General features: G+C 40.4%; 1 protein-coding gene across 1 annotated transcript; it reads right to left on the bottom strand.

The window, feature by feature from the left end:
* Positions 1-243: 243 nt before the first annotated feature.
* GGH (gamma-glutamyl hydrolase) lies at positions 244-21,861 on the bottom strand. The gene is made up of 9 exons (XM_055318423.1): positions 21,656-21,861; positions 18,201-18,315; positions 14,202-14,252; positions 10,717-10,801; positions 8,486-8,624; positions 6,182-6,288; positions 6,010-6,100; positions 2,884-3,021; positions 244-767 (listed from the first exon to the last, which is right to left on the bottom strand). Exons 1-9 carry the CDS (start codon positions 21,762-21,764, stop codon positions 646-648), a joined length of 957 nt encoding a protein of 318 aa, XP_055174398.1. The 5' UTR covers positions 21,765-21,861; the 3' UTR covers positions 244-645.
* Positions 21,862-22,187: the final 326 nt, after the last annotated feature.

Raw genomic sequence — 22,187 nt, 5'->3', positions numbered from 1 at the left:
CTCTCACATACACCTCACACATATTCAAATTCTCACACTTACACCCTCATGTACATGTACTCATATACACACACCCTCACTTATGTACATATACACACCTTCACATATACAAATTTTCTCACACACACTCTTACACACTCTCTCACATACACATACTCACATACTTTCACACACACACACACACACACACACACACACATAACCCCAATACTCCTAAGACTCAAAGAAAGACTCACAGTGAACTAGAGGTAGGATATAAAAAGGGTCTTTGGTAAGGATGGGGTTGATGGGTAGGGGGAGGTGTTTATTTCCACAATCAATAAGAAAAAAAATATTTGTTATTTTCAATCCTTTGTTTGTTCTAATCTTCAGATAAAAGCTTTTCCATGAAATACACTGGGATTATTTATCTCACTGATTATCAAAGGCGATATAAATTGTCAAATACACTGGGATTATTTATCTCACTGATTATCAAAGGCGATATAAATTGTCAAATACACTGAATGAAGAATCAAAGCTAGGAATATCATAGAAAAGGGATCTTTTCTGTGTGGCTTTCCATTATTGCCATGAGTAGCAAGTTATTGCAACAGTTTAATCACAGAATGATTCAAAATTTCTCAGTTAACACATTGCGGGCTGTCAATCAAATATATAACTTTGCTGAAATGAAGAAATATTTCCCGTATAAACTGGACGGAACTGATAAATCAGTGCTTCATTCTCTTCAACGACAGATTCGAAATGATGACTGTTTTTCCGAGCTACAAGAAAAAGACAGCTAAATTTTAAAAAGATCGGATAAAATTTTCAAAAGGCTACCTTCTAACATTTCTTCCTATAATCAGCAGTATCAAGCAGGAAAATACCACCAAAAAAAAAATACCATCAAAAAGAGAAATGTCTTCTAAGATTTCTCCCAAATAAAGCAGCACCTAACTTATTTATTGCCTCTGCTGAAAGAGCATCTGCATCGGCCCTGCACCAGATCCAGTGTGGGGCTCACTCTCCCACTGATCTAAACATCGCAAAGGGCCTACTATGTGCAAGATTTGATGCAGGACCCGGGGATGGAAATAGAAATGGGGCAAGGACCTATCACTCAAGAACCCTAGCCTAGGGACGCTTGGGTGGCTGAGCAGTTGCCTTTGGCCCAAGGTGTGATCCTGGAGTCCTGGGATCAAGTCCCACATCAGGCTTTCTGCATGGAGCCTGCTCCTCCCTCTGTCTCTGCCTGTGTCTCTCTCTTGAACTTAAATAAAAAAAAAAAAAAAAAAAAAAAAAGAACCTTGCCTAGTAGCCACACAGAATCATACACTGTGTTGTTCTCATGTGTGTTCTCTGTGTTCATGGAGATGCTCCCAGAGTCAAGGGAATGGAGAAACTGGCAAAGCTGAGGCAGACAGAGAAGTGGGAGATAAGACAGAAATGTAACAGACGAGGAGGCACAAGTCGGCTGACGTCAGAGTGTGAAGCAATGAAGGCTCAGACTTTATCCTCAAGTGGAAATAAATACAGGCTTTGTGGCAGTTTTAGTAAGAAGAATGTTGGGAAATAGAGATAAAGAGAATAGCCCTGCCATGTGATAGTACTGCAACCAACTCCACCTATTTGCTGTTCTCATTTATCCCCGTACATGTGACACAAAAATGTTATCTGGGATTAATACTGCACATGGGAAGATTTTGTTTCCAGTTTGGGGTTTTGGTCATGAAACTACCCATTCAACTGAATGTAATTCTTAACCAGAGTAAACTCATGAGGAAGCACTTTACTAATGTGTGAGCAAGGAGGGCTGACAAAAGCTTAAGGCAAGCTTGGGGAGAGGGGGCAACCCCAGCCGGCCGAAGTTCATGCCTCACCAGAGTGATGATGCCCTGTCCCTTGCAATTGTGTTTGTAGTTCTGTCTCATACTTGTATCACTCAACTAAAAATTAAGCATCTAGGGACACCTAGGTGGCTTAGTTGGTTGAGTGGCCAACTCTTGATCAGCTCATATCATGGTCTTGGGGTCGTGGAAGAGAGTCCCACATTGGGTTCCATGTTCAGTGGAGAGCTTGCCTGAGGACTCTTGGCTTCTCCCCTCACCTGCATGCACTCACTCTCTCACAAACAAATAAGTTAAAAACAAACAAACAAACAAAAGGGGTACCTGGGCGGTTCAGTCAGTTGAGCGTCTTTGGCTCAGGTCATGATCTCAAGGTCCTGGGATTGAGCCCACATTGAGCTCCCTGCTTAGCAGGGAGCCTGCTTCTCCCTTCCCCACCCCACTCGTGCTTTCTCTCTGTCTCTCTCTCTAATAAATCTCTAATAAATAAATGAAATCTAGGAAGAAAGAATGAAACAAAGAGAAGAAAGAAAGAGGAAAGAAAGAGGAAAGAGAAGAAAGAAAGAAAGAAAGAAAGAAAGAAAGAAAGAAAGAAAAAGAAAGAAAGAAAAAGGAAGGAAGGAAGGAAGAGGAAGGAAGGAAGGAAGGAAGGAAGAAAGAAAGAAAGAAAGAAAGAAAGAGAAGGAAAGGAAGAAAGAAAGAAAGAAAGAAGAAAGGAAGAAAGAAAGAAAGAAAGAGGAAAGAGAAAGAAAGAAAGAAAGAAAGAAAGAAAGAAAGAAAGAAAGAAAGAAAAGAACTCAGCAATCTATGCTATTGTTTAAGAATTTAGCGCACTTCAGAGCATACAATACTGTTAACTGAAATAACTGTCCTGGTTTTATTTGAATGCTTAATATCTGAATTTTAGGGCTTTCACATAATTTATTTTTTTGTTAAAGTTAAACCTACAGAGCATCTATAGAGCAAAAGAGTATATACAAAGTTCAGATCAGGACAATTTCCTCCAAAACTACATACACTAGACTAATAAAATTATATACCCACATATTACCTTCAGCAACAAAGAACTCAGCTAAGTAGAATGCAGCCTTTACCGCATTAGGTGCATGGGAAATGCCTTTTAATTGCCCCCACTCATAAGGTGCTTTCTCTGGATGCCACTGGACACCATATACTGGATACTTGTACCCTGCATGAAGAACACAAATGAGTAAGTATTAAGGATGGTCTAAGGGGAACCTGGTTGGCTCAGTTGGTTAAGCGTCTGACTCTTGATTTCGGCTCTGGTCATGATCTCAAGGTTGTGAGATCAAGCCCCATATCCCTGCTCAGTGCAGAGTCTGCTTGTCCTTCTGCTTCAGCTCCTTCAGCACATTGCATGTGCTCTCTGCCCATAAAATAAATGAAAAAAAAAAAAAAGAATGATCTAAAATGTAATTTACAATAAAGTTATGTTTTATAGCCTATGTAAAACATTATTTTATAACTCACAATGTCAAAGTAAAATTGTGCTTATTCTCCCAGAGATAAAACTTGTCCCATGTGATTAGTGACCCAAGTTTCTTCCACCAAGGGTCTGTTTCCCTCCTATAATGATGTATTCATAGGAGAACAAACTATGCCATGCATTTTTGGGGTCCTTTTATGCCAGCCAACTTGTCTCAGCCTAAACTATGTCCCTTTTGTGGGATGGTTCCTAAAGTCATGACTGGTGTTTCAGAGGCTGCCTGGGAAGTGGCTCTGTGGACAGTTAGGAGGCTACTGAGGAATTGGCAGGTTAGGAAAGTAGTTACTATAGGACAAGGCTAAGCTGGATGGATGGGAGGTAACATTTTCATGCATCTGGGGAGCAGAAAAGTGGCACAAATTTTTTAGATGCAGAGAAGGAGGGCAGTAAGTCAAGGACAACATCCAAGTTTCTCACTTAGGTTGATGTGGCAAATGGCAGTGCTACTGCTGGACCAAAACACAGAGGCGGGAAACAGACTTAAAGAGAAGATGATCAGCTCACTTCCGGCTGGGCTGACCAACCTTCCCCAGAATTCCCCAGATATTGTTTGTAAACCCTCCGTCCTTTGGCCTCCCCCAAGAGCAAGCCAGTAATAAGGCCAATCTTCGGGTAACGTGAACTACGCCCACCTTCTTCCAGTTTACTCCCCTCCAGCACCCTGGCCTCCTCAGGTAGCACTGACCGGCCTCCCTGACTCAAAGATGTCTATTGTTTCTGTAAGCTCTCATTCATGGTACTTGATTTTTTGGCTAGGAACTGCTCATTTTTCCTTAAAGCCTCATAATGTGGAACTCCCTTAAAGTCTGGGATAAATGAAGTTTTCTCCAGAGAGAATTATGAATATTCACTTTTTCCATGCATGTTGGGACACTACCAGACTGAGACAACTCTAAACAAAAATTTCGACTTGAGATTTATTGAACTTCCCAGTTTAATGCAGGCCACATGTGACCAGCCTGTCATTATGAATGCTCAAGGCTTATTTACCACCACCCTCTCTCCCTTAAGGGTCAAAGTACAAGATGGCAATTCTCACAGTTACGCAGGCAGGATTTGTTGGGGGTCCTGCTACATGGGGTACTTTGACTGTGGGGGTTCATCTTATGTCCTTCTGATTCAATAATAATAATGCTGGTTTAAACACTCCACTTAGTAATATAATACCATATAATCCAGTAATTCCACTGCTGAGTATTTACACGAAGAAAACAGAAACACTAATTTAAAAAGATGTATGCACCCCTATGCTTACTGCATCATTTGCAAGAGCCAAGATATGGAAGCAACCTAAGTGTCCAGCAATAGATGAATGTATATAAAGAAGATGTGGCATATACATAAAATGGAATATTACTCTGTCATAAAAAAGAATGAAATCCTGCCATTTGGGACAACATGGGTGGACCAACAGGGTATTACACTAAGTGTAACAAGGGACAGAAAGACAAATACTATACGATCTTGCTTATATGTAGAATCTAAAAAACAAGACAAACATGGGATCCCTGGGTGGCTCAGCGGTTTGGCGCCTGCCTTTGGCCCAGGGCGCGATCCTGGAGACCCGGGATCGAATCCCACGTCAGGCTCCCAGTGCATGGAGCCTGCTTCTCTCTCTGCCTTTCTCTCTCTCTCTCTGTGTGACTATCATAAATAAATAAAAATTAAAAAAAAAAAGACAAACAAAAAATAGAAACAGACTCACAAATACAAAAACAAACTGGTGGTTGCCAGAGGGAAAGGGCATGAGGAGATGGGCAAAATAAGGGAAGGGTATTAAAAGTTACAACTCCAAGCTATAAAATAAAATAAGTTACAGGGGTGAAAAGTACAGCACAGGGAATACGTCAATAATACTGTAATAACTCTTCGGTGATAGAAAAGTACACTTATTGTGGTGAGCACTGCATAATAATGGAATTGTTGGATCACTATGTTGTACACCAAAAACTACTATTAACATTGTCAACTACACTTTATTAAAAAAAAAAATACTCCACTTAACTACCAGAGGTTTTGGTCTGAGTATCCTGTCACTTCATCAATGTACAGGTATCCCTCTGCTTTCCAAAACTCCACATTATGCCACTTCCCTGTTATGAAAGACTTACACTAGTATAGTCACAGCTTTATTTCACAAAAGTGAAAATCCTCTTCAGATTTCTCTGTTAGAGGAAACAGGTACTCGTGCAGGTCTTTCATAAAACCAACGTGCCTTAACTTGAACTCTTGGAAAGTGGAGAGATACTGTTTTGTGCCATTGTGGCTTAGGAGTTTCATAGAAAGGCTCTACTTTTGGATAGTGGGGTAAACTTGTGTTTAGGAAGATGTTTTTCTGAACATGAGTCATATTTTTTGTTGTTGTTGGGAGGAGAATCCATCACAGTACTCATTCTACAACACTGGTAGAAACAGAAGTCATTTTCTTCACTTATTTCTTTATCTAATCCCCCCTTATTCTTTACTTTCTTTCTCCATCACTCCATCTATCAGATGACCCAGGTGAATCACAACTGATTTGGAACATAGACAAAAACACGCCTCCTATCCCCCAAAATGCCTTAGCTTCTATCCCCACACCCCAGAGTAACATGATTTTATTTGTAAGCATCAAATCAAAATTAACATAAATATAAGTGAAATAAAGTGTCCATGTGCCATGATAGATACCTTCCATTGTTGAAATAAACTCAGTCTTGCCATCTGTATTTGTAGTTAATACATTGAAAAACTCCTTTAAGTTTTCATTCTTTGTAAAATTCTAGAGTATAAAAATAAAACAAAATAATTACTTCTGTAGTTAATCTACCTGCATTAATTTCATTGTTAATTAATGTAATACCGTCACAGAGAGGCTCCACTTGTGGAAGTTTGCAGTCAGAGGTTCCACTGATAATGACTTCAACAAGTCAGGAGGAAAATTCTGGAACATTCTGCTCTGCGATGCATCTGAAATAATTTAAGCACAAGAGAAATAATTTAAACACAGAAAAAATAAAATCCACTGAACTCACTGATGTATGGCCAAAAAGGGCCATAATTAAGACATAAGATAACCAAATGATAAGCAAAACATATCATTTCCACACATGTATTCATGTATTCATGAGTCTAACATATAAATTCAAATAAGTTCCATATTAAGTACTTCTAGAATTTTAAGATGAATAACTAAAATCCTTCTGGCAGATTAATTATCAGGCTAGCCATAGAAGAAACAGAAAATTTTAACTTGTGTTTTCTTGAAAACAGGTACAATTTACCGCATGAATATACTATATACTTTTGTTTTCTCAGGAAATGATCCAGAACGTTCAACATATTTTCGAAGGTATCTGGAATTTAAAAAGTTTTAAAATACCAACAATGTAGGAAAGAACATTAAACAGGCCAAGAGATTCCTACCCAGTAAATAGATCAAAAAGAGCAATTTACCTCAACACCAGCTTTCCCTAAATGAAGCCTCTCATTCAGCATGCTGATGGCTTCCATGAGAATCCTACACCTCAGATAAAAATCTGACATAAGGTAGTTGGGTGAATTTTATTTCTTTTTTTATACACACTGGTATTTCACCACATATATCCAAAATAGTCTGACCTAATACATGTACTTCGCACAGAGGTCTTGCAATAATTAAGAAAGATAATGTGAGAAAGAACTTTGAAAAGTATATAAAGCATTCTGTAGGTTCTATGTATAACAACTACTGCTTTCCATCCAAAATCCTCATGAGAACAGAAAGAGCTGACAGCACTCAACTCTGAGGGTTCAGAGATAGGTAACCTACAAGAATCATCACCTAGTTACACAGAGGGATATAACAAAGAATTTTCCTGGTCTTTGCCCTGAGTTCCTGACAGGGAGCTTCTAAAACTCTCAGAATTTCCTAAGCAACAGGAGTGTCTTCGTCATGCTAATGAGGTGACTTCCGTGGGCCCCTAGATCGCTGATCCTCAGAGAAATCAACCACAGGATTAGAATAGGTTAGGACTTTGAGCCAGCCTGATTTCCAGGGATGGAAAGGGGAATAAAGATTGAGTTGAGTCACCCAGCCGATGATTAAATCTAGCTTGCCTTTGCAATGAAACCCCAGTAACAAATTCTAGACAATAAAGCTCATGGGAGTTTTCCAGTTGGTGAACATATTGACGTACCAGCAGAGTGGTGTGCTCTGACTCAACAGGGAGAGGACGTGGAAGCTCTGCATTCCCTGTGGGACCTCATCCTATGTGTATCCTTCACAATAAAATTGTTAGTGCAAACACAGCACTTTTCTGAGTTCTGTGGGTCATTCTGGTGAATTACAAAATCTCAGGAAGGGTCATGGGAATCCTTAAAATTGTGGCCAGTCGGTCAGAAGTGTGGGTGGCCTGGGGATGTGACCTGTGGATGGTATCTGAATTAAGGGCAGTCTAATTGGTGAGATAATCTATAACTATGGAGCCTGCGCTAACTCCACCAGAATCGAATTGCAGCACACCATAGCTAGGGTTAGAACAGAGTGCACAGTCAAGAGAAAAATGCTGTACTGTAATCATGGCTAACATTTATGAATTGTATTTAAAGCACTTAGCACATTAGCTGAAAAGGAGTATCTTATTTAATCTTCACAAACAATTCTAAAAGGAAAAGCCTTTAAAATCAGGAAATTAAAGTCAAGAGAGGTTAAACTTTTCTCCAATGCAAAAGGGACAAAGCTAGGACTAAAGCTCTGGTCCAATATTAGAGGTCTTAATCATGCATGGTCCTGATATCCCTATAGGCAATGAACTGTCAAAACTCAAAACTCCTAAGCCGTCGTCACAGCTCAGAACAAAAGTGATCATTCATATCGGCAGCTTGTGCAAATAATTTAAAAATTAGTGAACATTAGGAGTATTTCTGACTTGAATATTTGCTCCTTACTAATCCAGCCCAAGTAATATTTTTAAAATGGTCGAAAAGAGGGGTACCTGGGTGGCTCAGTGGTTGAGTGGCTGCCTTTGGCTCAGGTTGTGATCCCACATCCTGGGATTGAGTCAGCATCAGGCTCCCGAAAAGGAGCCTGCTTCTCCCTCTGCCTATGTCTCTGCCTCTTTCTCTGTGTCTCTCATGAATAAAAAAAATCTTTTTTTAAAAAAATGGTTGAAAAGAGAATTCTCACCTTTAGTGAAGTTCAGTGGCATTGTAATTCCATCAGTATGTGTAAGAGTTAATAAGCACTGTCCACTAATCAGGTATGAAAGCTCTTCGAATCCAAGGCAAGTGCCCCATACAGGAAAATAGTCTCCATCATCAAAACTCTTCGCAGAGTAAAAGAGAAAAGGTTATTCAAACTTTTTAAAACAAAAAATTATACATTTGATTTGTCATTTCAAGGCAGGCACCTGAATCATGCATGGGTTTCTAAAGAATTTTTCAGGATCCATTAAGTAGGCTAGCACTTAACCTTTCCTCAGATCAAGCTCCTGTATAATAATTCAGTTTTAGTCAATCAAATTCTCCAAATCTCAGCTGTGCTGGGAAAGAAACTGCCAGGCAACTACCAAGCAATACAAGTGACAATTAGGAACTGCAAATATTAAAGAAAATGCTAGACAGATGTCTATTTATACATCTTCTACAAATCTTGTTGCTCTGGATGATGGCCCGGTTTGAACACACTCTGAAGTTCTTCCATTATCTCAGGATTTATAGGAATAGCTGGATTATTAGCTGGATTTCTAGTAATAGCTGGATCATACCACCTTCAGCTAATCAAATTTAAATCAGAGGAAATCCATGATATGGAAAGAAAGGAACAGTCAGGAAAGAAACGGCTGTGGCTAAATAAGTTTGAGGTTGCTGAGCTTTTTTTGGTTTTTTTTTTTTGTTTTGTTTTTTTTTTTGGTATCTTCAAGTAGGTAATTACATTTCAAAAAGTAGACTTTTGGATCTTAGGGGTTCGGTGGCTCCTTTTTGTCTTTTTTTAATTGAGCAAGCTAGTTACACGAGTTCTTCTATGCAAAAGGCAAAATGACTAATTTATAATATTCAAATATATATTTCCAATGCATTTTAAATCATTCACATTATAAAATTTCCACTTTTTCAAAAAATAATATCCATTGAGCATGTACTAAGTACATGGTACCATATAATATGAAATGAGGAACACCTCAAAGGGTGTTAGGACCATGAAATCTGCTGAGACATGAATAACTAGCGTCAAGATATTCTGTCTTCTGAAATAGAGGCTCCCGAAGATCATAGACCCTGTCATATAATTGAGCAGGAGCTAAATAAATGTTTGAATTATTCTACAACAAAATACTCTGTTAAGAGGGAAGCAGGATGCCATTCCTGTTGGAGTTGGGAAAGAAATCTGGGCAGAAGGGAAGGAGGACCTTTTCCTGGAAAGATGGACAAGTTGTGAATTAGGGATGGAATGGAAAGAAACAGACTAAACCAGTTTAAAAGTAGGAGGACAGAGAATACATGCTAGAAATACCAAACCAGCTTCAATTATGTGCATAAGGAAGAGCTAGGAAAGTGGGCCGGGGACACACACTCTATGTCTTGATCCCAAGACTATGAAAGGCTACAGATTATTTAGCCTAGAATTAAAAGTTTCTAAACAAGTATCTCATAGGCTAAAAGCAGTTCTTCAGGGAAATATTTAAGGGCAGGGGCAGATACGAAGGCAATCAAGATTATAGTTCAGGAGAGAAAGAGTAAGGATCTGAGGTAAAGTGCAGAGGCAGGCTCAATGTGAGACATTGCAAAAGGATTCAAGAGGCTCTGCCGGCTATCTGAATGTGGAGTCCAGAGTAACTGTGAGGACAAGTCAAATAGGATAGAAGTCAGGACGAAGAGCGGTTTCAAGAGGAGATGAGAGCTAGTAACATATGAACAATGCCTGGTACACGCACAAAAAAAACAGCTTAGCATGAGGACCTATTTCATACCAATGAGCACTAGTGCAGACGGCCAGTCTGCCAGGCCCTGGTTCCCTCGGAAGCCCAGAATTAAATGGAAAACACAGGAAACAGGTGAGTGCCACCAAGGGCTGCTAAACAGCAGGAAGCTCAAAAGTTAAATGGGGATGAAGCTGGGGTCATTGTGAGGGAAGTATTACCACATTGCTTAAGAAAGAACTGTCCTAAACATGAGAGACACCTAACTCTGGGAAATGAACAAGTGGTAGTGGAAAGGGAAGTAAGCGAGGGGCGGGGGTGACTGGGTGATGGGCACTAAGTGGGGCACTTGGCGGGATGAACACTGGATGTTATGCTAAATGTTGGCAAATTGAACTCCAATAAAAAAAAAATCTTTTTTTAAAAAGAAAGAAAGAAAGAACTGTCCTCATGCAAAATTAACAAAACCCACCTGGAATAATATGCAACTGATATTTACCTGTTTGGCAAAGTTGTAAAATGTTTTGGCCGCGAGAGCATAACCTGACTTCTTGAGGTCAACACTTCCTCCAGGGAAAAGGATCCTGAAACAACATCAAATAGGGTGCATTTCAAACCTATACCCCACAGAAAATAAACATTCTATTTTATTTTAAAACAACGTTTTCCTTATCACATCAGCAGCAATATCACTAAAGAAAGAAAATTATGACAAATATATATAAAGTATTTACATTCCTACACATTTGTAAAATACCATAGTTAACAATACTTTTGTGCATATTCTTCCAAAACTTCTTCAATAAACAAGTTTATTTTTGAGACGGAGGGTGGATAAATTAAGAATAAGTAAGTGGGGAAGAGGAGGAAAGTGTACAAAGCTAGAAATAAAGTCGAGATAAAATTCTAGGTACAGCTAGGTTTAAATTATGGAATCAATGATGCCAAAATCAATTACAGGCCCACAATCATGAGTCAGTCTTGGCTCGTAGAGAATTATTTTTAATCATAAAGAACAAAATGGTCATAAGAATATATGTAGGCTAGAATTAAATATTCATGAGAATTTAATTTTTGTTATCACCCTGAAATTTCTTCTAAAATATGCACACTATTAAAAAATTTTGAAACAACAAAATTAAAAATCCAGAAAAATTCTGGGAAAAAAGAGGGGAAGTCATGTTTGATTTGATTTTATTCTACCCATAAAGGAGAGATACAGAAAAATATTTACTATTTTTTATATCTTTTTTAAAGATTTTATTTATTTATTCACGAGAGACACAGAGAGAGAGGGGCAGAGACACAGGCAGAGGAGATGCAAGCTCCATGCAGGAAGCCCCATGTGGGACTCAATCCTGGGACTCTGGGATCACACCCTGAACCAAAGGCAGGCGCCCAACCGCTGAGCCACCTAGGCATCCCTATATCAACTTTTTATATTAAATTTTAAAATATAGGAGATCCCTGGGTGGCTCAGCGGTTGAGTGCCTGCCTTTGGCCCAGGGCGCGATCCTGGAGTCCCAGGATCGAGTCCCGCGTCGGGCTCAAAGCATGGAGCCTGCTTCTCTCTCTGCCTGTGTCTCTGCTTCCCTCTCTCTCTCTCTCTCTCTCTGTGTCTATCATGAATAAATAAAATCTTTAAAAAAATTTTTAAAAATAAAATTTAAAATATATAACAAGTCTTCAAATAACTAGAGTTATTCAAAAAAGATTACAAAACTGGATTAAATGTGTTAAAATTCTAAAAATACTTAAATATGAATTTGAGATATATGACAGTTCACATTTTTTAAGAAAGAGAGAGAGAACACATGTGACGGGGGGTGGGGAGAGGGCAGAGGGAGAGAGAGAAAGAGAATCCCAAGCAGGCTCCACGCTTGGTGCAGAGCCTGACATACGGCTCGATCTCATGACCCTGAGATCACGACCAGAGCTAAACCCGAGTTGGATGCTTAACCTACTAAGCCACCGATGCTTAACCTACTAAGCCACCCAGGCACCCCAAAGGTTCACTTTGAGACTACTGCTCATTCAACAAATACATTCTACCTCTTGGTATTAGCTTGGAGAGAAAAGGATGAGTAGAAAACTTACAAACTATAAGGTAGAACATCTACCATGAAACTATGCAGAAAACCCTACAATTAAAAGTGGCTTAAAGAAGGCTCATTAGCAGGTGTCCCTTTTCATTTACTCCATTTCTAAAAAGCTGCCTCTGCTCAAACCTGGTGTGTTTAATGCCAAAGTCCTTTCATAAAGTAAAATTTTAGGTCTGTCTCTTTCAGATTGGGAAACCCCTTTAAAAGCAAGTCTCTGCCTTTGCATCTGTGTTCCTTCACAGAGCAGTATGGGGTTCACTGTGTAACACGGGCTCAATAAAGGTGATTCTGAAGTTTCAGGAGAGTACAGCTCATGTTCTAGTATATATTTCTTGTATATTTTTGAAGTTCTATCATATATTCTGACCTGGATTTACTTATCTCTTCTATGCCAAAGTACACCGCACATAATGGGTACTGTAAATGTTTTACTCATAGCTTCAAAAAAAAATAGTAATAAACATAGCTTTGAAAAGTCAGGGTGGCAGGGAAAGAAGCTCTTTTTATAAAAGCTTTATCATAAAATAGACTTCTTCTACTCAACTCCCAATCAAAAACAACCACCTTTAGGGGCGCCTGGGCGGCTCAGTCGGTTGAGCACTGGACTCTTTGATTTTGGCTCAAGGTTGTAGGATCTAGTCCATTTGGGCTCCTTGCTTGGTGAGGAAGAGTCTGTTTCTCCCTCTTGCTCCCCCTCTCCTTCCCAGACTGGTGTGTGTTCTCTCTCTCTCTCTCTCATAAATAAATAAATAAAATGAATGAATGAATTAATAAATATCTTTAAAAACTACCAGCTTTAAAATCTGTGTGTTCACCTGAGAGTTTATGCTATGCTTAATCTCCTCACCCCTACCTTAAAAAAAAAAAAAAAAGCAAATGAGAGTATTCTATACAAACCATTATGTGCCTTGCTTTTTTTACATAACAGTATCACACTGTCCACATAACAAGTGATCCAAACCAGAATACTGATACCCTCATTTTTTTTAATCTGTCCATAATACTCTTTTATATGCATGTAGTCAATCTCTTTTTACCCAATTCCCAACTGACTGACTACTGGGTGGCTTCCAAACTGGAGATATTTCAGACAATTCTACTATGAGTGTTGGGTCTAAGTTTTCACATAACAAGAAGAATATATTTATAAAATAAAATTCCTCTTGACAGATTTCCTGGGTCAAAAGGTATGTGCATCTTTAATTTCATTTCAATTTCAGTAGATATTGCAAACCTATCCTACAAAAAACTATATAACTTACAGACTCATAGAGTATGAGAATACTTGTTACCTCACAGCCTCACCATAGAGTATTAACAAATTGTCTTCTTTGCCAACTTGATAGTTAAAAATAGTTTTTAATTGCTATAATTATCTAACCTTTAATTATGAGTAATGTTGAACATTTTTCATGTGATTAAAAGTTTTATTGTTAAGCTAACCAATCATATCTTTTGTGGTGAAGCCAGAGAACAGAAAGCTTTTTTCCAAATTCTATTCAAATTATCCTCTGAAAGATAATCGATTATTATCCTCAGACTAGGACTTCTAAATCTCCTAAATAAGCAGTATGCCATGGCATTCAAAGTGGCTTCAAAATATTTAAGAGAGTAAGCATTTAAGCATTAAAAAAACAAAGATTATGTCATATGTTTAAATAAACTAAATGGATCCACTATGCAACATTTATTTCTTAAGCTGCCTTCTCTCTGCAGGACTTTTCCAATTTCTCAACAAAACAATTCCTATAAAAGAACTTGGAAAACTAACATTACACTACTATATGATAGTTACACAGTAACATGTATATTTGTAAGTACCTTTTTGCAAAAGCAGATTACATCTACCTCATACCCTGTAACAAACCAATTGCCAACTTACCCATTAATAGATTGGAAAAGCTTTTTATACTCTTCATTTGTAAGATCAGGCCTGAAAACAATAAAAACAGTTACAAAAGATCCATTTCCAAAACCAAAGGAAAAATGTAAGGCTGTAAGTGAAGTCCCCACATTAATTTTAAAAAGACAAATAAAAAATAATTGTTAAATACCAGATAATTTTTCTCTCCCTTCCTAGAGGAATTTTTTTCAAACTACATGAAAATCACATACTGTAATTATATCCTTGTTTTGCTAATCAGACAAGTAAACATGTTTTTATGTGGTCTCATATAATTTAATATTGTGAAGTTCGTGTTAATATGTAAAACATTGAAGACCATGAGATTTGGGCACCAGTAATTTCTCTGCTAGGTGAAAACCATCAAAAACATGTAAGGATGTTCAGTAGTTTTACATAAAGACTAAGTAAACAGATTTATTAATGTGCCTACCTTAACTATAAGCAGTTTGGGCAGATAAAAACAATACATATAAATGTCAAGTCTCTGCTATATTCCATCCCCACCACCAACTGCAAAGATTTTGAATACACAACTGTGTATTCAAAAGTCATGAGTTCAGATCTAGGGACAGGCTGCATGCACATCACTGTACACCAGATAATTATTCTGAAGCTAAGTTGCCCAGGTAATTATGCTGAAGCTCCTTTCATCAAACACTACTTAAGGGCTCCTAACATCACTATGTTATTGATGATTTTAGACCCTTCTCCAGAAAAAAGTGATGGGACTGATACATGAAAATTTAGTTAAGTCACAGTAAAATGGGTTTGCTCTTCCAACAGTTCAAGAAAATGCAAGAACGAGAGAAGAGAGTATCCTGGTTATGAAATTCCTGTGAGAAATTTCCTACATTAAGTAGTCTTCTGGTTCTATAAGAAAATAACAAGGTATGATACCCTCTCAATCAGCCATAAAAGAAGTAGGCTTATGATCAATGTCAACCAAAGTCCATTCCTGCTCCAGGGACCGTTTTTTTTTTTGGGGGGGGGGGGCATTACAACACCTCTTCCATTTTTAAATACACTTATGATGCCCAGAACTTGGGCTGTGCTTCGTTCTGCTGGGTTTTCCTGTAAGTACAAATGAGCTTTGCAAGTCCAAGCTATTTAGGGGTGCCTGGGTGGCTCGGTTGGTTAAGCATCTGACTGTTATTTCAGCTCAGGTCATGATCTCAGGGTTGTGAGATTGAGCACGTGTGTCAAGCTTCATGCTCAGCAAGGGAGTCTACTGGAAATTCTCCCTCTCCCTGTGCTCACTCTCTCACTCTCTCAAATGCTCTTAAAAAAAAGTTCATAATAATCCTCCTCCCAAGAGAGAGCTATAAAGCAGTGGGTGATATTGCAGTGGTGCTTAGCAATATTTCAGACAGAGGATTAATGGACAAATAGCCCTGACTTGGGAAGTGACACGGAGATTCAAATCTGAGTCCACATTCCCAGTATTCGGCCAACCCAACCTCCCCACACTGTGTCAATAAAAAGGGAACCAAACCGTCAGGACCCAGAATCTTCCCCATGAATATTTAAACCAGGACATACAATCACCACCAGAATGGATTTAGATCACTCAGCTACATTCCAGGGACTTCTACCAGCTAGCCGGGTGGCCTGGTTTCAATCATTTCATTAATTCTAAATAAATGGCTCCCCTATTGTCCATGACAGAACCTTTGGACCCTGCTAATCACCCTTAAGGGGCTTAATTGTTGAGGGGAGGTGGGGAAGAAGTGTCCCGAACTCCAGTGCCTCAGAGTCTGGACAGGAAAGACAGGCCAGGTCACATTCTTTGAATACAGATGTTATTTGCAGTCAGACTTTCTAGAAACCAAAGACCTTCTCAATAGGGCATGAAAAAGTTTATTCTCTCTTTATCTAAAAGAAAACAGCTTGAGCCTGTTAAAGATGACAGTTTCAGCAGCAAGAAAAGGAGTAACAGGCATTGTTGCCAATGGTGGGCGCTTACTTCATTTTAAAGTCAGCCCTGACGACTGTCTTTTAAAAAAAAAAAAAAAGGCTGGAAAGTCAGACTTTTCTGAAGTCTTCTGATTTGTAAATGTTTAAAACTGTTTTACATGTTTTTTTCTGTTTTACATTTTTAAACCAAAAGCAACCCATGGGCTGTCACAGGCTACCTCTCAGGAGGATGCTCTGTGGGTTCCACTAGCCCCTCAGTGAGGATTTATGATAACCTCAGGGCAACAGGCACCCAAGAAGACAGCAGACCAAAGACAAATTTCTTTAACTATTCCAGAATTTTGCCTAGGTCTCCAAGCATCCAAAACTCAGAAATAAATTCAACATTATTGTATGGCCACTTCATTCTCATACTATATTAGGTCATCCTTTATAGGTTACTCTGGGAATTTAGCTGCCACGCACTACATAGTTTTTGTAGGATAATATGATTCTAATTCTGAGCAATATACCTTAAGATGAACTTTGGGAACCCAAGCTGGAAATTAACCTCCATCCTGACAGTCATGTTTTCAGTGACTGTCATAAATGCCAGCATTCTGCTGCTAAGTCATCAGGTTTCAAAACTTGCTCAGTTTCAAAACTTCCCCAGTTTCAAAACTTGTCCAGTTTCAAAACTCCTCATTCTCAACTATTCCTCCCTATGTCCTTTCATTCTATTAGTCATTCAATCTTGCTGATATTTTTAGAGAATATTTACCCATCGACCCTACAAGTAGGTCAAGCCTCATCACTTCACACTTAGCCTCCCTCGACAGTTTCTGAACTGGTCTACCTGCCTGTGTCTCTCCTACCTTGAATCCAGATTATCGGCACTAATGTCCTAAAAGAACACTTGCAGAAAAAAGCTCCCATGATCAAAACTTTGAAACACTGTTCTGAAGCCTTAAAACCTCCTCAGTTCTAAAACTCTGGTGTTATCTGGGTTCCAAATAAGGTTTCATTTGAAAAATTAGATTTGCTATGAAAAAAAATGAAAGACGAATGTCAAAAGCGAATGGGGTAGAGATAATTAAACGTAAAAGATCAAACAAGAGGACGATCCGTATGAGGCTAAACATAAAACCATTTTGTGGTACAATTCTCTCAGTTGTAATGTTTGCATTTTGATTATTAGTGTTTTATTTGAACAGTACCTTTCTTTGTTATAGCTTTTTTTTTTAAAAGATTATTTATTCATTCAGAGAGAGTGAAGAGAGAGGCAGAGACACAGGCAGAGGGAGAAGCAGGCTCCATGCAGGAAGCCCAATGTGGGACTTGATCCTGGGTCTCCAGGATCACACCCCGGGCTGCAGGCGGCGCCAAACCGCTGCACCACGGGGGCTGCCCTGTTATAGCTTTTTAATGTGGAATTAATCACATAAACAGGCTGCCCAAAGCAAGCAGTTTGTTTTGTGTGTGAAATCACTTACAGTGGCTTAGACAAGGAGAGCTGGAAGATTCTACAATATGACATAAATCATTTAATCTTACTATGCCAATATATCACAAAAAGTAATGTAGCTCCTTTAAGATTGCAATTCTTGTTATTTATATTGAAGCAACACCACTGTGCTAGTTATTTATTTAACTTTTAAAGAAGAGTGTGAAGGTTTTTTAAAAGTTATCTTCTAAAACTGTGTTTTATTCCATAAGTGTTCCCTAATTCCATAGTGTTTCCTAATATTATGGAATAAAGCTGGTTAAGTTGTCAATTCTTTTACTCCATTATTTTCCAAATGTCTGATGAATACCACCTTTTCTGGGGTATTGGAAACTATCATTTCATTCTTTACCTAACACGCTTGACAGACCTCTAGTAGCATTGTAAATACAGACAGCTTCTTACTTGAAACAATTTAATGACTCTAAGCATTAGGTGCATGACAAAAATTAGGAGCAATGTTACCACATTTAAATGATACAATCATAGCAAAGAAAACATTAATTTTTGAGATAAAAAATAATTTAAGATAAAACAGGAGTTTTTATTTATACAGTGTAAAAAATATCAGCTCATACCTTATTGGTACAACTCTTGCACCTGCTGACTCCAGATATTTTACATAGGATGCTGCAATATAGTATTTTCCCAGGCTTTTCAGTTCCTTATTACGGCATTTTTGCATTAATACTCCTAAATTACAAAGAAAGAAAGAAATTTAGTTTCAAACAATTTCCCTTTTTTCTTACTTAGAAACTGAGACACATCACAGTAAAAATATCAGTACTTTGCTTGTTTAATTCACAGAATTAAATATAAAGCTTCTTCTGTAAATACATCCATAGACTTTGGTAAAAGAGCAGCAGACACTGATCTGAGTTTTAAGTAGCCTCCTCTCTCTCGCCTCACGAAGGAGACCAAATAAGCCCCAGTGCAGGTTTACGATAGCACCAGCCTCCTTCACACAGGCTGGATCAGTCACATCTTTAAGTCTAGAAGGAGGCCTCTCCCGTCCCACACTCAAAGACACACTGCTTCATTGATAATAAAGCAAAAGAGTGGAAATATCTTCTGTCCACATCCCTCCAACATCAGCAATACTACATGAATCTAAGCAATCAACATCTTGCCTCCTCTGCAGACTATTACAATAGCTTCTTAAAAGGTCTCTCTGCATCCTTTCTTAAACAATCCTCCACAATTCCAGTTCTCCACATGGAAAGAAATCTGAATGTATCGCCATTCATTCATTCACTCATTTCCTCATTCAGTATTTTACTGACTCATAATATATGCCAGGCACTGAACTAGGCGCTGGAGACACATGAGTGAACAAAAGAAAAATCCCTCCCTTGTGGGCTTTAATCCCAGTGTGTGGGAGGGAGAGAAGAGAGGACAAATAACTAACAAGATAAAAAGTTAAAACAGAAAGTCTGATGGCTGGTGGCAAATGCTAAGGGAAAAAAGTAAAAAGTAAGTAGAGTGGGATCCCTGAGTGGCGCAGCGGTTTGGCGCCTGCCTTTGGCCCAGGGCGCGATCCTGGAGACCCGGGATCGAATCCCACGTCGGGCTCCCGGTGCATGGAGCCTGCTTCTCCCTCTGCCTGTGTCTCTGCCTCTCTCTCTGTGTGTGTGTGACTATCAAAAATAAATCTAAAAAAAATTTTAAAAAAAAGTAAGTAGAGTAAGAAGGTGTGTGTTGGAGAAGGGGAGGAGTTGGTCCCATCTATCCGGGGGAAGAAAGTCTCCTTAAATACAACAGGCAGGCAAGTCCTCTCTGAGAAAGTAGAACATGACATTTGAGCCAGGACTTCAGAGGGATGAGGGAGTAAACTATGTGCAAGCATCTGGAAGAAGAGGGTTTCAGGGTGTGGGAATAACAAGTGCAAAGCCCTGAGGCAGGCATGTGCCTTTCACATCTCAAGGAGTCCATATGACTAGAGCTCTGTGTGAGCAAGGGGAGAAAACAATTGGAAATGAGATCAGAGACAACAAATCAACAGGAGGTACCTCTTTGTTTAAGTAAGTACTTCAATGGGGTCCTAAACTTTTATAAACCCTACAAGACCCTATGCGCTCGGCCCCACCTACCTCTTATCACTGAAATCTCAGCCCCAGCACAGTACTTCATCTAATATACATCAAAACATGTCTATCTGGGAATCCCTGGGTGGCTCAGCAGTTTAGTGTCTGCCTTAGGCCCAGGGCGTGATCCTGGAGACCCAGGAGCAAGTCCCACATCAGATTCCCTGCATGCAGCCTGCTTCTCCCTCTGCCTGTGTCTCTGCCTCTCTCTCTCTTTCTCTCTCTCTCTCTCTCTCTCTCTCTCTCATCTGAATGAATAAATAAATAAAATCTTAAAAAAAAAAAAAGTCTATCCGGAGAATACACCTGTGCCCTTATCATTTACTGCTTTAGCATTTGGAACACCTTCATTGCCTCTATAGGCCACCTAATAGGAAGAGCTGTCTAAATCAATCACTTCTCTATTTCCAGCTTGTCACAAAAGTTGGCATTTGTTAAGCATCGGTTAACACTTGCCAGATGCCACAATTTGTTCTGACTGTTTTTCTTGCTATGGATAAGACTGTCTTTGCGGAGGAAAATGAAATGTGGTAAGGAAAGAATTAGGGAGAGCCACAGGAAATGGAGAACGGAGTGGTACAAGGCAGGCAAGGCGAGGTGCTACAAAAAAGGTTTGGGATCTCTGAACTTAAGTACCAGGAAGGAGAAAAGTATATTAGAATGTAAGTTCCACCAACTTCTCCCCCTCCCTGCCCCTACACCCACATACTCACTTTTCCCATCCAGAAGGCAAAAACTCAGGCTGTAAGTCCCTCAAAATGTGACCCAAATTCTACCCATACTTTAAGGCCACCTCACAACTTTTATGGTTTCCTTGTCTTTGACTCCTCTGCACTTCTTAATTTAATGCCTTGCACATAGTAGGTGCTTAGTTAACTATTTTGTATTAACTGATGGGTCTGAAAAAACATTCCCCTTTTCTGTATTTGACCCTGGACTACCACTGCTTCTAGGAAAGGGAAAGAATCCCTCCTCCCCCCCCCCCTTTCCCTCCTCTCGGTACTCACAATTCTCAAAGCACTACACAGAATTTTATTTTGAGTTAATTCTCTTTGGGGAATCTAGCCACCATTTTAAATAGCTATGAAATAAGGCATTCCGTTCCAAATGTTGATACAGAACGCACTTGAAAATTGGGCACTACCAACATATATAAAAATATATATATATATTCGTTTACTTTCTATTTAGTTACAGAATACAATGTTCCTCTTCTAGGAAGGCTAAAGACTTTCAATAGCATCATACTACCTCTAAAGTATGGCCAATCTTGATTGTCTGACATAAACTGCTTTTGGCAAATTTTAATTCTAGGCTGAGTAGCCTTCCCCTTCCCCGCATCGACTGTCTGTTCTGGCGATGCAAACTGATTTTACTCTTTAAAACATGAATGCGCTAGAAAATAAATAAAATAAAATAAAATAAAATATAAAATGAAACATGAATGCGTTGGAAATGAAAAAAATGCATGCTTCACTTCCACACCAGGGAGAACTGACATTGGGATCACAGCAGCCACTGCTGCCCTGCTGTGCTGAGGAGGACAAGAATCCAACGCACACCGTGAAATCTGGATTCTCCGGCCAATCCGAGTCCACATGTATGATGCACTGTATCTTAAAGCAGGCCCTCGCTCCTTGCAGTTGTAGCCCACGTAGGTACCGAGCTGGGCGAGTCAGTAGCGATTCCCAGCCATGTGCAAAGAAAACCGTCCGCAGGGTTCTTCCCGGCGCACCCTCCTCCCTCCCAGCTCTAAGGGCCAAACGGATTCGAGGAAACCGCCCGGCGCTCGCGGTGCTGCGGCACGGTCGGAAGGGCGCCTCGGCTCGGCTCCTACTCGCGCTACGAACGAGGGCTCGGCTCGTACCCCGGGCTCGGTGTTTCCAGGGCGGGACGCGCCGGGGACCGACACCCGCCGCAGGCCCGCGGCTCCCGCCCGGCCTTCTTACCGATGATGGGCTTGCTGGACGTGGAGGCGCGAGGAGAGCACGAGCCGGGGCTCGCCGCCGCCCACAGGAGCAGGCCCAGCACGCAGAGCAGGCGCCCGAGGCTCGCCATCGCGCTCGCCGCCTCCCGCCGCCTTTCAAAGGCACGGCTGGCTGGTCTACGCGGCCGGCGGCGGCGGCGGCGGCGGCGGCGGCCGGGGGGGGCGGGCTCCGGGCCGCGCGGGGGCGGCGGCGGCGGGAGGGGGCGTCGCTCCGCCGCGGGGCCTTGTGGGAAATGTAGTTCCGGCGCGCGCGCGCGCGACGGCCGCGGGGCTCGGGCGGGCGTTTCCGGGGCCGCGGTCGGCGTGGCGTCCTCATCGCTCCGCGTTCGCGCTGCCCCCCCGCGACCCCGCGGCCGCCAGCGCTGCGGGGCGGCCGGTGCGGAACGGGCCGGAAACTTGCGGGCGGGCTCGGGGTGGACGGGATCTTCCCGTTCAGCTCGTCCATGGCGGTGACCTCCTGCCACCCGTGACCGAGCCCGGGCTCTCGAAGGGGA

This window comes from Nyctereutes procyonoides, unplaced genomic scaffold (assembly GCF_905146905.1).
Source record: "Nyctereutes procyonoides isolate TBG_1078 unplaced genomic scaffold, NYPRO_anot_genome, whole genome shotgun sequence".
NCBI classification, from domain to species: domain Eukaryota; kingdom Metazoa; phylum Chordata; class Mammalia; order Carnivora; family Canidae; genus Nyctereutes; species Nyctereutes procyonoides.
The sequence above is the reverse complement of the archived record's forward strand: the minus strand, read 5'-3'. Positions and strand labels throughout refer to the sequence as shown.

Excerpts from the sequence above, each read along its gene's own strand:
- GGH (XM_055318423.1), bottom strand. The coding sequence starts at position 21,764 with ATGGCGAGCCTCGGGCGCCTGCTCTGCGTGCTGGGCCTGCTCCTGTGG. Across the intron at positions 10,802-14,201 it reads CTTTTCCAATCTATTAATGG|GATCCTTTTCCCTGGAGGAA; the intron begins GTAAGTTGGCAA and ends ATGTTGTTTCAG. Across the intron at positions 6,289-8,485 it reads GCCACTGAACTTCACTAAAG|ATGCATCGCAGAGCAGAATG; the intron begins GTGAGAATTCTC and ends AAATTATTTCAG.